This window comes from Pungitius pungitius, chromosome 18 (genome assembly GCF_949316345.1).
Source record: "Pungitius pungitius chromosome 18, fPunPun2.1, whole genome shotgun sequence".
Classification (NCBI taxonomy): Eukaryota; Metazoa; Chordata; class Actinopteri; order Perciformes; family Gasterosteidae; genus Pungitius; species Pungitius pungitius.
In genome coordinates, this window is record NC_084917.1 from 11773089 (window position 1) to 11786127 (window position 13039).

A 13039-nucleotide genomic window follows, 5' to 3' on the forward strand; every position below is an offset into this window, starting at 1 on the left:
TATTGTCTCCCGGTGAGCAAGTCAACCGTTGTGCTCAGTCGTCCATCCAACCGGAAGGGGAAAAGTGTCACATTTTTTAGCCCGAAGGACTTGAACAGGCGAATAAATGCAGTGAAGTGCGAATTCCTTCCTACAGATTTTGATTGGCAGCATGGATCTACGTTATCTCCGTCTTGTTATGCCATTGTTTCTTCAAGGTTGAGTTGGTTCAAGTTCTATTTTTGTTCCAGCTGGAAAGGCTGAATCACAAGCTGTAAGGATGTAAACTCGATCAACCACACAGGCAATGGGTACTATTTTGTGCGTGTACGTGTGTATTTGTAGGTTTGTATCTCTGAATTTCATTTTCTGTTTTTGTTGTTTCTTTCATGCGGTCCAATCCTGAAGATGAGCGGAAAGCTGTTTGCTCGGATGTGCTTTGATGGTTGTACCTTTTTGTGAGATGATACTGAGGGATGTGGCACATGGCTCTGTGTGTGTGTGTGTGTGTGTGTGTGTGTGTGTGTGTGTGTGTGTGTGTGTGTGTGTGTGTGTGTGTGTGTGAACGAGTGACAGACGATAGCATCACCCTCCATATTTCCTGTGCCGGTGTCTGGCGCCCACGGGGATATATTGCGGTTATGATAAAGGGATATTAAAACTTATGGCTTCTTGCTCAGCCTGCTCCCCTCCCCGGCTGTCTGTCACGGGCAACAATGCAGACAGACACACATATAATAATAAGTGAATGAGTAAACAATTATTTTTTACCCTACCAGGGTAGGAATATATTTCAATTAAAGGCAGATGAACAAAGACCAATCAAAACATAGTTTACAGTCGTAATTCTACAATATTCCATAATATAAATGCATCTTATTCAATGGCCTCTTTGAATTTTACTGTATGTTTGACAGGATTTGTTTGGTGGGGCATCGCGGGCAGTGTGTGGTCCAATGGGGGCTACATTGTTACATAGGTATGGTTAGACTTTTTGGGTGTCTTTGAATAGCTGCGAGGTGTGTGTTTGTGTGTGAGAGAGGTTCTGTTGGATGGTGCATTACCCATTTATTTTATTCTAAGGAGAATAAATACATTCAGATAGGTCCCACTCCGGATGCGTCATCCCACAGCGTGGTCAGTGCTCCCGGGCGTCTGACATCATAGCATGGAGACACCACCTACGGCTTCATGGATTGAAGCTGTGGGTGCACTGACCGGGTTGTTTGACACATTGGAGTCAAAATGTGTTGGTACATCTGACCTTTGTGGGGTGGTAGGAGTGCAATATAGTATGTCTGTTGAATAACTGGCCCCTGGCTTCCTGTCATTTTGTAAAAGGGGCCCTGAGGGAAAGTGAGCTGAGTTTCCCTGGAACATGGGTGGTTTTCCACAATGATTCAAGGATGTTGTGAGGGAGTACTGCGTGATTGCTAGGATGATGTGTGTTTGCATTAGTCACGCCGCACTTATGGTGCAAGTAGATGAAATAGTAAGAGAAGTTGTACTGTGTAGTAGTAACTGTATTAATAGTTATAGAAACCAGGTGTGTGAGAAATGTATATTTGCAGAGAGCCCAAGGGAGAGACTGGAGGTGAATGTTTCAGCACCATGGAGAGGGACAGCAAAAATATATTACGGATCATTAAAGCCAAGGGTAAGACTGGACTTAATTTGTTTATTTATGAATATTGGCATTGTTAGAAATGTCGAGGAGTAATTGATAGTGCTTTCAGGTGGTTTCTTTACCTGAATTAGATGTTCTCTACTTGGTTCTTCTCTACTTCTCTACTCGGTTTGGGATACAGGGTCATCTTTGATGTGTGATGTCACTAGACATATTCATTCCAACAAGAAGGGCCTTCTTCTGTAAAGTGTTGGACAATGCAAGACTGCTGTAAGTGACATCTGGAGGGGTTTGTTACCTTTAAACTTCCATAGAACCGATTATTTTTTTATTTAGTGTTGTCTGCTTCCCGATTTTACACCAGAACTTGATACAAACCAAGCTGGGCTGTAGAACGTTTAATTCAGTAGTGTTTTGATTTGCAACGTTACATTAAATTACATATCATTTAGCTGATGTTTCTATCCAAAGCAATTTTCAATAAGTCCATTTCAATCATAAGGATACAAACTCAGAAGAACACGAAACAAGAAAGTGCAATTTCATCAAATGAGCCTATTTACAGCTATAGATAAGAGCCATTATAAGTAAAAGTTTCTTTATGTATGAATGCATGTATGCATATGTAAGACTGAGAATTTTAACAATTGCAAAGCCTGTGCATGAAATGTGAATAAAACAATTTATTCCGTATTACATGTACTGTCATCCAGCAGACTGACTCACCCATAATGATAATAGCCATAAAGCACAGATGTGCTTTATTGGTTGCCATGCCAACTGGTACCCAGGGAGCGATAAGTGACCTTTCTTGTTTTTTCTACTTGTCATCCTCTCTGTGTGTGTGTGTGTGTGTGTGTGTGTGTGTGCGTGTGCGTGTGCGTGTGCGCGTGTTTGCTGCATTTCTTTCAGTTGTGAGTGTTTGCTACCCGCTGTATAAAAGCCATTATACTCCCGAAGGTCCTTTACTGAAAGGTTTAAGGGAAATACCCTTATGGGATGTTATAAACAATGCAATCTACACTTACATGTCCGTAAAAAAAAAAAACATCACAAATTGCCGCTGTTTTTTCGGCGAAAGAGAAACTAAATGGGTACTCGGTGGGATCATTAAGCTAGTTCCTTAGCACTCTTGAATGGATTGTCTCAATCCATAATTTTGTCTTCACCATTGTCAGTGAAAGAGAAAGCTGCCCAGAATAGACACTGAAAAAACAGTTTCAGCCCTGTGTTTACAAGTGAAGTATTTGAATATGTTAGCTGGTCAAGTAGGGAACAGGTAGGAATGTCTACCTCTTAAAATCAGGATCAAATAATTTTTGCCTCCTCCTCCCTACTTTGATAACACCCCCCCTCTTCTATCCCTCTCTCCTTAGCCTAGGGCATTTGTTTTTTTTTCTATGTGTTTCAGTGGAGCACTTTAGTCTCCTCTGTACAGCCTGTAATGAGGGCTGCCAGCTGTGTCTCAGGCTAGTGCACATACACACACACCCAACACATTATGGCACTCCTCCACTTATAGGCAAAGGCAGATATGATGTGGTCATTCTATAGGCAGTATGTGTGCTTTGTGTTGGAGGCAGGAAGAGGATTTGTGTTGAAATGCTTTCCTCTATTTTGTATAATTAGCAATTTACTGTGTTTGGATTTTTAACATAAAACATGAATCCCTTCGAAGATCCCACTTACAGTTGAGCAGCAGAACAGATTATACATTAAATACCTTCCATAGCGTTGTGTTAATCAATACTATTGCAGAAGTTGTAACTGTGCTGACTGGATGTTCTGTGTGTGTCTTGTGTACAGAATCCTGGCCACGGTGGGTTCGGACTTTGATCTGCGAACACTGCGAGCAGTGAGAGTGCTGAGGCCCCTGAAACTTGTGTCAGGAATCCCCAGTAAGTACCTCCACAGTATATGGTCATTTCATGGATTGTATTGTGGACAAAGGAAAGAAAAAATGATTATGTTGCGCTGTTCTGATTTGAGCTTTAATGGACAGGACTCCACCCATAGCGTTTCTCCACCTTGATCTTTGTGTTTGTTGCCTCAATATGTTGATTGAAATATGTCTATATATAGATCGATTACTTCTCTTCCGTACATGTTTACATGTCTTAAATGTTTTTTGCCATGACTTTTACTTTTGGAAGTTTTTGATACAACGTTGAAATAAAAAAACGTGCACAAGACTTGTATTGAAAGACAGTAAAGGCCTGAATCGGCTTTAATAGTACACAATACAACTGTCGCTGTTAATATTGAGAAACAAGTCCTTTTTTAACAGATCCAATCAAAAACAAGTTAGATGATGATTCCTGTTTATCACAACTTGGTATTAATATCATTGTGCTGGGTACCTGGGAGCCGCTAGGATTGGAGTGATGCTGTTGTTTTCCCAGAGTCAAATGTTATCATAACTGATAGAAATGATGAGCAAAAGAACAGAAATGAGAGCTGACGTGCAATGAACCTTAATTTTCCTTGGATAAGAGGTAGCTCTTACAGATCCACGCTGCCCATCAAAATCTGATAACACCCCATTTTTTCCTGTCCCTCAGGTCTCCAGGTGGTACTGAAATCCATCATGAAAGCCATGGTGCCTCTGCTCCAGATCGGCCTGCTGCTTTTCTTCGCCATCGTGATGTTTGCCATCATCGGGGTGGAGTTTTACATGGGCAAATTCCACACCACCTGCTTCAAGAATGAGACCGGTGAGAGCCACAGTCCGTTTTTACCCAGACCCATCAATGATTCATGAGTCTTGTATTTATGTTGCTTACGCGATGGCAGGCAGTGAGACTAAATCAACCCCAAAAAACGAATGCACAGCAGAATTTCTTAGAATTTCAGGGAGCCATTTTTCACATCTTGATTTTGATTGATATATTTTTCCCAGTCGTGGTACATTCTTTGCTGTGGGAAGGGAGCAGCGTCTCATCAGCAGTGTTTTAAACACAAACCGTGTTTATTTAAGCTGTTATTGTTTTGAACATTTGACAAGGAAACCACAAATTAAGTCTGAGAAGGCTCAAACCGTGTGTTACGTTTCCTTCTTTTAAGGGGGAAACAATAATGATAATGACACCCAATGATGAAATAACTCAGGGACCGTGTAAGGCAGTTAAAGAAGGTAGATTTATTTACAACACCTAAATCAAAAGGAACATAACATAGGTAGGTTTGAAAAAGGTGGGGGGGGAGTGAACTGTGGGGGTTGTGCCAAACAAAATGAAGTACAATAGTACAATAAAATCAGGCCTAGCTCAACTCTGTGTGGAAAGAAAAATGAAAACAAAAGGCCTGACTCTCTTCTACAAAAGTGTCCAAAAGTAACAGAAATACATTGGTGGCAACAACCCATAACTTAGTGAAGTAACAACCGTTTCTGTGTGTATGAGTGTACGGGGTACCCCAGTCTTACCTCAGTACCACTTCCCCCACCACAAACCTCAATGGACAAAAGTCAGCCCCCCCTAGAAAGCACAAAGAGAGAGGCTTTATAATTGTCCTCCATATCTGATTGGCTGAAATGGCCGGAGTGTGGGCCAATAGCGGGGTGCTCTGGAGGCAGGGGCCGGCCAATACTCCGCCCCTCACCTGCACATCTCTACACGTAACACCGTGTGAACTCCATCACAAGTCTGTGACACTTGAAACGCGCCACAAGTCACCTCCGCTACACCTCGACCTTTCCACCACATTTCATCAAGGCGCTATGCGTTGTCTGGGAAATCAAAAAGAGAGGTAGATACGTTTTCCCTGTGTATGAGTCAGCGCAACAACAAAACCCTTCATCGCTGATGAAACCCAGCCAGGTTACTACTGCTGTCTCTATTACACGGCGCGATTTAGTAATTGTAGAAAACACCATCCGTCTGCTCGGCTGTATTGACCCATTGCATAATGCAGCATTAAAAAATGCAGAGGGCTTTATTTCCTCTCTGCTGGTGCCGTGGTGTGAAGGCGTGACTGGAGGCTCGTTGGCGGGCCCAGCTGTAATATGTGTGTGTTCCTCTGCCTGTGTGTGCGTACATGTTTCCTCCCAGTTGGGGTGCTTGTAGTGGTGTGAGCAGTTGTGACAGCTTGCTAATGTACAGTACGTGTGTTATGCAAGTTATTTTAGTCACACAGTCACAGCAGGATTTGATGAAGACGAGAAGCACCGGTCACAGCTTTCTACGTGAAGGCTGTCTGATCATCTTTGTGTGTGGGTGTGTGTTAACCGCGTTGTGGAGACATCAATCTCATGTGGACAAAGACACATTGTGGGGACGTTCCTTTTGGGAAATTAATGGGGACAAAATGCACGTCCCGTAAACGCCAATTGTTCATTTTTAGCTGTGAATCATAAGCATAAGGCTGGTTAAAGACAGGTTTGACCCTTTGTTTGAGTGTTGTGTGCTTTTCTTGGCTGTCCCGTCACTTGAGCTCAGGGTAATTCAAGCCCTTTGATTCACACTGCTGAGACTTTGCTTGTAGATACATGGTACCTTGCCATGAGCCGTTTACTTAGTTTGGTTAAAGACAGGATGGAAGGATTCTATTCACATTTCCTAATTAGATAAGTAAACTCCACCATTAGACCAACAATTCTGCAGATTTATATTAACAATGGGTCTTTGAATGACAGTCCTTTAACATCTCATTCCCATCTGCAATGCTATTTGTTTTTTTATTTGAATAGCTATCTGGCTTCAATATTGTCACAACGGGTAGGCGGAAGCAGGACTCAAGTGCAGAGTTTACAAAAATGACTTTATTATAACAAGAACTCCAACTCAAAACACCTACGGCAAACCACAGACAGGACGGGGACCTCGCACACCACAGGAAAGAGATTCAACGATGCAACAAGGGTCAAGAGGCACACATGGCTTAAAATACACTGGGAAGGTGCAGGTGATTGGACACTCAGGGACACGGCAGACAATCACAGGTGGGACACAACAAGGCAGGAAGTGAAGCTAAACCAGGGACACAAGAGGCAGGAAACTACAAAATAAAACAGGACACAAATCCACAGCATGATAAATATGTATGCCCATATCTATAAAATGTTCTTTAACTTGATAGCTACACTATATCTTCAATAAAAATGCTATATATATATATATATGTCTGTATATGTATTTTTATGTATCTGTGTTTAGCTGTGTATATACAGTCGGCTCGTAGCTAACAATTTATTCCAACAAAGGAAAGCTGTGATTACAACACACACAGATCCAGAGTGACTTAAGTCTGTGCTCAGGGAGTCATTATTCCTCTATATCATTTCTAGGCAAATAGTCGTTTGCTGCTATATAAATGATCAGAATATCACAGAGATGACCTTTAAACCAATGACCAATTAAATTTTTTTTTCCTCTAAGATATAGCAAAATCCGAGTGCTTACTATTTAGTCAATGTATTCTCCCCGGGAACTGCACCCGGTAGCAGAAAATCGAGCCCTGAGTTGTTCCCAAATGGTCTGTGGACGCGGAGTCCGGCTGACGCAGCACCTGTCGGCAGGAAGGAAAGGGACACAGTTTACTGGAGTGACACCAGAGGGATGTTGGCTGTGCAATCTGGCTCCGCAAATCATCGTTAAAACTTGGCTCGGGTTGTGATCGTGGCGCTATCCCTCATGAAACTCGGGGCGCACGAGGCGTCTGGTATGCGCAGCACGTCCATTCTTTTTCCTCTGATCCCCATCTGCTGATATGTGTGCCAGCCACATCCTTTAGACAAATCCACAGCGCCCTGCGTGAGCTCGGGTTCCTCATCCCTGTGTCACTTCATAATCTCTGAAAAGTCTCGCACAAGTCGGGATACGTCTTGATAGTTATACGACCGCCATGCTAAGCTGACTAGACTTGTTTTTGTTTTTTTTAACAGCCCATTCGTTTTTCTTTTTTTTGTCGATTATGTCGTCAACGTTTAAGTGGCTGAAGATTTTTCTGTGTGTATTGTAGTTTCTGTCCTGATTTACCGGTGGATCTGACGTAGCATGTTTCCTCGGTTCCGATGAAAGACAATGTGGGCGTAGACCAGAGATCTCAGTCTGATTACGCCAGAGGGACAGGCACCCAAAAGGGAAGTAGGGCGGACTGTCAGGTGAGGTATCAATGACGCATGCTACTCTGAGGCTGACTTCTGTCTAGCTGGGTTTTCTCTATTTTCGGAGGAACTCGACAAAACTGACAAAACCTTTCCATTCACAACCCGAACATTGTCAACTCTGTTGACATGAAGATTGTAGCCTTGTGTTATTAATCCTTCACCTTGTCATGATCGCGTCCTCATGGCTACACATGAGCAAACCATTAAACCCATCACTCATTCTTCTTTTTATATGGTTTAGTAGCTACTATTGTTTTTTTTACTTTTAGTTCCTATTTTACAGTACAGTCACACCTAAATTTGTCTTCAGATAGGATTTTGTCAAGTCACTCTTAATTCATTTTTGGTGAAAGAGGTTGCGTTGCAATGTGGAATTTATGGTGGTGTGTGACCCAAAATCCAATGAGTATGAATATGTGTCGGGGTCGCACATCCCAGATTTTGAAATTATTCTGCTTACATCACATAATCATGTAATTATCCTCCCTTTTGGCAATGATCTGATTACTTGCAACATGTTTTTACCATTCTTAGGTCTGTTAAGAGGTCAACCTCTTTTGTGGGCTCGAGAACTTTGAACTCTGAATTTTGTACATTGAATATTATTAACTTTTACATCACTATTCATGTTTGAAAAGCCACCTCGTGCCTTTCAGCTCGGCCCCCCACACCTCGCGGTGTTTGATGACTGGCAGTAGAGCGATGACATGAAGTGAGGGCAGAGGGAGTCATAATGACATGCAACAAAGGTCCCCAGCCAGATGTGCACTGGGGAGTATACTGCACCGTACTCGCCAAGTCACCTGGGAACCCTTACACTACACAACTGCCCAGATTTACTGCAATATGCTACAACCTTTTGTCTCTTAGTCAAACTTAGATGTATTATGATGTATTATCTTGTCCAATATGCCGCTTTCATGGGTTTTGTTGGTGCAGACGTGACAGCAGAACAGTGATTATTGAGTTGTGCTTGTTGTGTGGGGTCCATTACCAGGCAGATTTCTTTGATCAGTCATGGTCTGCAGCACTGATAGCGCCTTCTAAAAGTACCTCAGTCTTTTAGTATAGTGGACAGAAAACAATTGAATTCAAATGAGAAAAACACATGTTTTGTGTAGTAACCGGAAGAGAAGGGTTATCTGACATGGAGATAGCTTCCAGATGTTCTCGGTAGAGAAGGAAAGCTGTGATAACAGTGTCGCTCTGTTGGAGCGTGTAGCTGAGAGGTGAGTCCAGCCATGGAGAAAAGCTCTAAATTCACCCGCCCATCTTCATGCCCGACCATCACCTGTGGTCACAAGCTTTGTGCGATGACTGACAGAATGAGGCTGCGGCCACACTCTGCATGACACGGTTGGGAGGTCAACGGTCTCCACTGAGAGGAACCATGTGAGGTGGGTGGGGCGCGTGGAGGGAGGTCCATGGGTGTTTCCCTTTGGGATTATTACCGGCATCACTGATGACTGCCTGTTAGGGTCACATCAGGGCAGCTGGAGGAAGTGTCAGGAGAGAAGGTCGTGTGGGCTGCTTTGCCGTCCCTGCTGCACACCTGACCCACATCCTTTTTTTTAGCATTTTGTAAAACTGCCACTTATAATAGGGGCTTAAGTGGTAAAACTTTAAAAAATATAATCTTTAAATCATTCAGTTACTTTGAGATCTATCGATTCCTCATTTCATCAAACACACACTTTAGTTTTAGTAAAACTCGCCTAAAAAGGAAACATGCATATGCAAACTCATTCCCTGTCTCTCTTTATTTCTCTGTTGGTCAGGTGAGCAAGCAGCACACTGGCCTTGTGGTCTGGAGCCTCCGGCGAGGTTGTGTCCCGAAGGGACCCAGTGCAGAAAGTACTGGACTGGACCCAACTTTGGCATCACCAACTTTGACAACATCCTGTTTGCCGTGCTTACCGTGTTCCAGTGCATCACCATGGAGGGATGGGTGGACATCCTCTACAGCGTAAGTCTAGAGGCACCTCTTTCCTTGTGTGAAGTGTGTACTTCATCACCATCTCTGAATCTTATCAGCTATGTTTCACTTCCTATTGGCTGGGGCTTCAGGATTTCTTGCTTGTTGGTCTGTTTGTTAGTTGACTTGTCTTCAAAGTTCCATATAAAAGTGGTGATATTCACCTGAACCAACACAATTGATCTGAAAAAAATGAGGACTGGATTTATTTAAATAAATTGTGGATTTGTTTTTTTGACAACAATTCTTCCAAGGAAATCCCCACTGTATGAAATGACGTGAATCATTGGATGTAACTTTTCTTATTGGACACTGGATGAGCTGTCTTCTGCCATTCATTTGTTTATTAGTATGTTCCCTTTTATATAAACCATGCTGATCAAATCACTGCAGCAACACTCTCAGGACACACTTCATTTTAGCCCTACTGCTTGTGGTTAGGGTTAGACTAACAGACATATGCTGTATTTGCCACTCATCATTTCAATGTGTGGATGTAATGACCATTTCAGCCCTTGGGAACCAGCAGGGTCCTTTTGAAATCATAAAACCATAAATAATTCATTCACGGGAGGATTTTGTTCATCATTTATTTGAATCACAAATGTCCTTAACATGTCCATAATGACACATTCCTGGAAGATGCCAAACACAAAACGACGATGTAACAGCTGCCCTGGAGCCTTTTGAGAATCAGTTAGTTGAACTCGATCAGGCTTTCCCCGTTGATCATAACTGTGAAACCCCCAACTCATAAAATGTATACTGCGTTCACAACAAAAGCAAAGCTAATTTTTTAGGGCTAGGAGATTCCACGAAGGGCATCGAGATGAATGCTGAGGCAGAGATGATGACTAAGTTAACACTTCATGGTGTCACGGTTCCAGTTTGAGTTCTGCATGCATTGTAAGGTTGCAGCAGTGGCACAGATGACACACTCTGCTACTCTGTCTACACTGTGTCTCAAGGGATTGAATAACCTCCCTGGTTTGACTTAATTTACATAGAAATAAAAAGTCTACACACTCCTGTTAAAATGCCAGGTTTTTGTGATGTAAAAAAATCATCTAATCATCTCTGAACAATTTCTACCTTTAATGTGACCTATAATGTAAACAATTCAATTGGAAAAAAATCATTCAATCTTTTAGGGGTAAAAAAACAACAAATGTGAAACTAGCATACCCTTCAACTAATTTCTTTTTTTTTTCAAATGAATTGTTTCCAGAACAGATAAAATGGTGGAAGAGGTTTCTGTGGGTCAGTGGCGCAGCTTCACAAAAGGTCTAAAATAACTGTCAAAACACTCGTTTGACCGATCTTTCACCCCTGTCACGTTCAGCAGACTTTCTCAGAAGTGCATTACTTTCACAGCAGGAATGTTCTGGCCATGTGACTTGTGTCTTAGACAACTTGGTCAAAGGGGCAACACCCCCAGAGCTTTCCCTTTTTCAACAACCCAAACAGCTTTGTTATCTCAACGCTCCTCTGTTCTTTTAGGTCAGCCAAAAAGCATGATAGTGCTTTTACAGAAATGTATGATCCAAGAATTAAAAAAATAAAACAAGCATCCCTAAAGGATAAGTGACATCCAACCAGGCAGAACTAAATCGTCTGGGATAATACCATGATGGCTGGCTTAGCTAGAGCTCCATCTTTTATTTTTACCAAGTAACATCTGCAAAATGATACCGTCCGCTTTTATCAAGATAAAAATAAAAATTCCCAGTAAAGTGTAATGAAAGGCTGCCTCTGGCACATTGAGATGGTTTCATTAAGGAAACGAACAACCGAGGAGAATTAAGTTGTCCTTGAGCTCGATTCAAAAACACCTTTGATCAATGGCTTAAAAGTACCTACGCACTAAGAGACACACACACACACACACACACACACACACACACATTTACACACTGCCAACCAGTCCACAAAGATCGAATCCAAATGCTCATTTACACACACGCAGACAGTTGGAAGTGGCTCAACGGGTTCGTCCAGCATGGCAACAGACTTGTTACCCTCGGCTCATTCAAAGGATTTGTACGTGGGACATTTAAAATGCACATCCTTTGACAAATAAGGGTAAGCAGACGTGCGTGGGAGGTGTGGCTAATAGACACATGTTTGATGTGGTATTTAACCAAAAGACAAATATCTCAGTGTGCCGTGTGGACTGTTTCGTTCACATTACAATTAACTGGGCAATATGATCAACTTTTCTAGATACATTTTACTTTGTAAATGATTTACTTTTTGCAATATGAGAGTTTGTACTTATGTGTTGCTTCCTTTGTCTCGCATATTTCATCTTATTCTTAAAGGCCTCACCATTTCCTTTTGCTTGTCCTCCGCTGCTTCATCTTTTTTCTTTCCCAGGAGACGGAAGATAACTGTCACTACATTGTGAGCCATTTGCAGAGTTATCTCCCCCCTCTTCCCCCACTTCTTCCTCTTCTTCTTCCTCTTCATCCTTGTCGTGCTCCTAACATCTCCCGTAGCTTTTTGTGGCTAATTATCCTAAGCGGTTTCAGCCCACGCTGCTGCGATCCGAAAATGCCTTTTCTCTCAGTTGGTACTTTTTCTTTGTATTTCATTCTTTTCTTTCTCGTTATGCTCAGGGTTATTTATGCGTTTTGATCCAACAGATATTGATGCTGCAGCCTTTTGTATGACGTACTTTTACTTCTTCCAGCCCACCTCTTCAACCAAGCACTATGTACTGCTTGATTATACATTTCAGTCCTATCCCTTCTTTTCTCATATATATATATATATATATATATATGTAGAGACCATTCAGACGTCCCGTTGAGGCAAAGAAGACACATTCTGGGACTGTTTGGATTTGCCTGATTGCTGCTCTTAAGGTCTTACTTCACTACACACAGACGCCGTTGAGCTCATCGGAGAGTGCTCTAACAAAAGTTTAATACCTTGCTGCCCATCCGTCTGTCGAAGCCTCTGGTTGCTCACTCACTGTGTCTGTAAATCATCCCCCTACAGGCCTGTGTGTGCAACAAGTGCCAGCGATCATTACAAGAACCGGGGCCATGGAGAACACTGTTTCTGACTGTCTGACAGGTGTGAATGACACCTCAAACTAAACTCCAATGGGCAACCACTGGTGTAAATCCATGAGCTCTGTATATTTTACAAGTATATCTAAAGCAGTTGTATTTTCTACAGGCACTACTACAAATTGAATGTGAATTGCCAATGTTGTTAACCTAACCTATTGACATGTAAGCAATGGGACACAATTTGGACATCAGAAGCGTCCTAGTGTCTGTTTAGAGTTGGAGTAGTCTTAGCAGGCTTTGGTTGAATGCAGGGAAGTAGTCAATGCAAAGAG

At 42.3% G+C, this 13039-nt stretch overlaps 1 protein-coding gene across 1 annotated transcript in view; it reads left to right on the forward strand.

Moving 5' to 3' along the window:
- Positions 1-13039, forward strand: part of cacna1bb (calcium channel, voltage-dependent, N type, alpha 1B subunit, b) — a 120870-nt gene that overhangs the window by 37358 nt on the left and 70473 nt on the right. The window contains exons 4-6 of the mRNA XM_062559039.1: positions 3413-3504; positions 4168-4320; positions 9491-9678. Of these exons, the coding sequence (XP_062415023.1) occupies positions 3413-3504; positions 4168-4320; positions 9491-9678 (433 nt within the window). The remainder of the gene's footprint in view (positions 1-3412; positions 3505-4167; positions 4321-9490; positions 9679-13039) is intronic.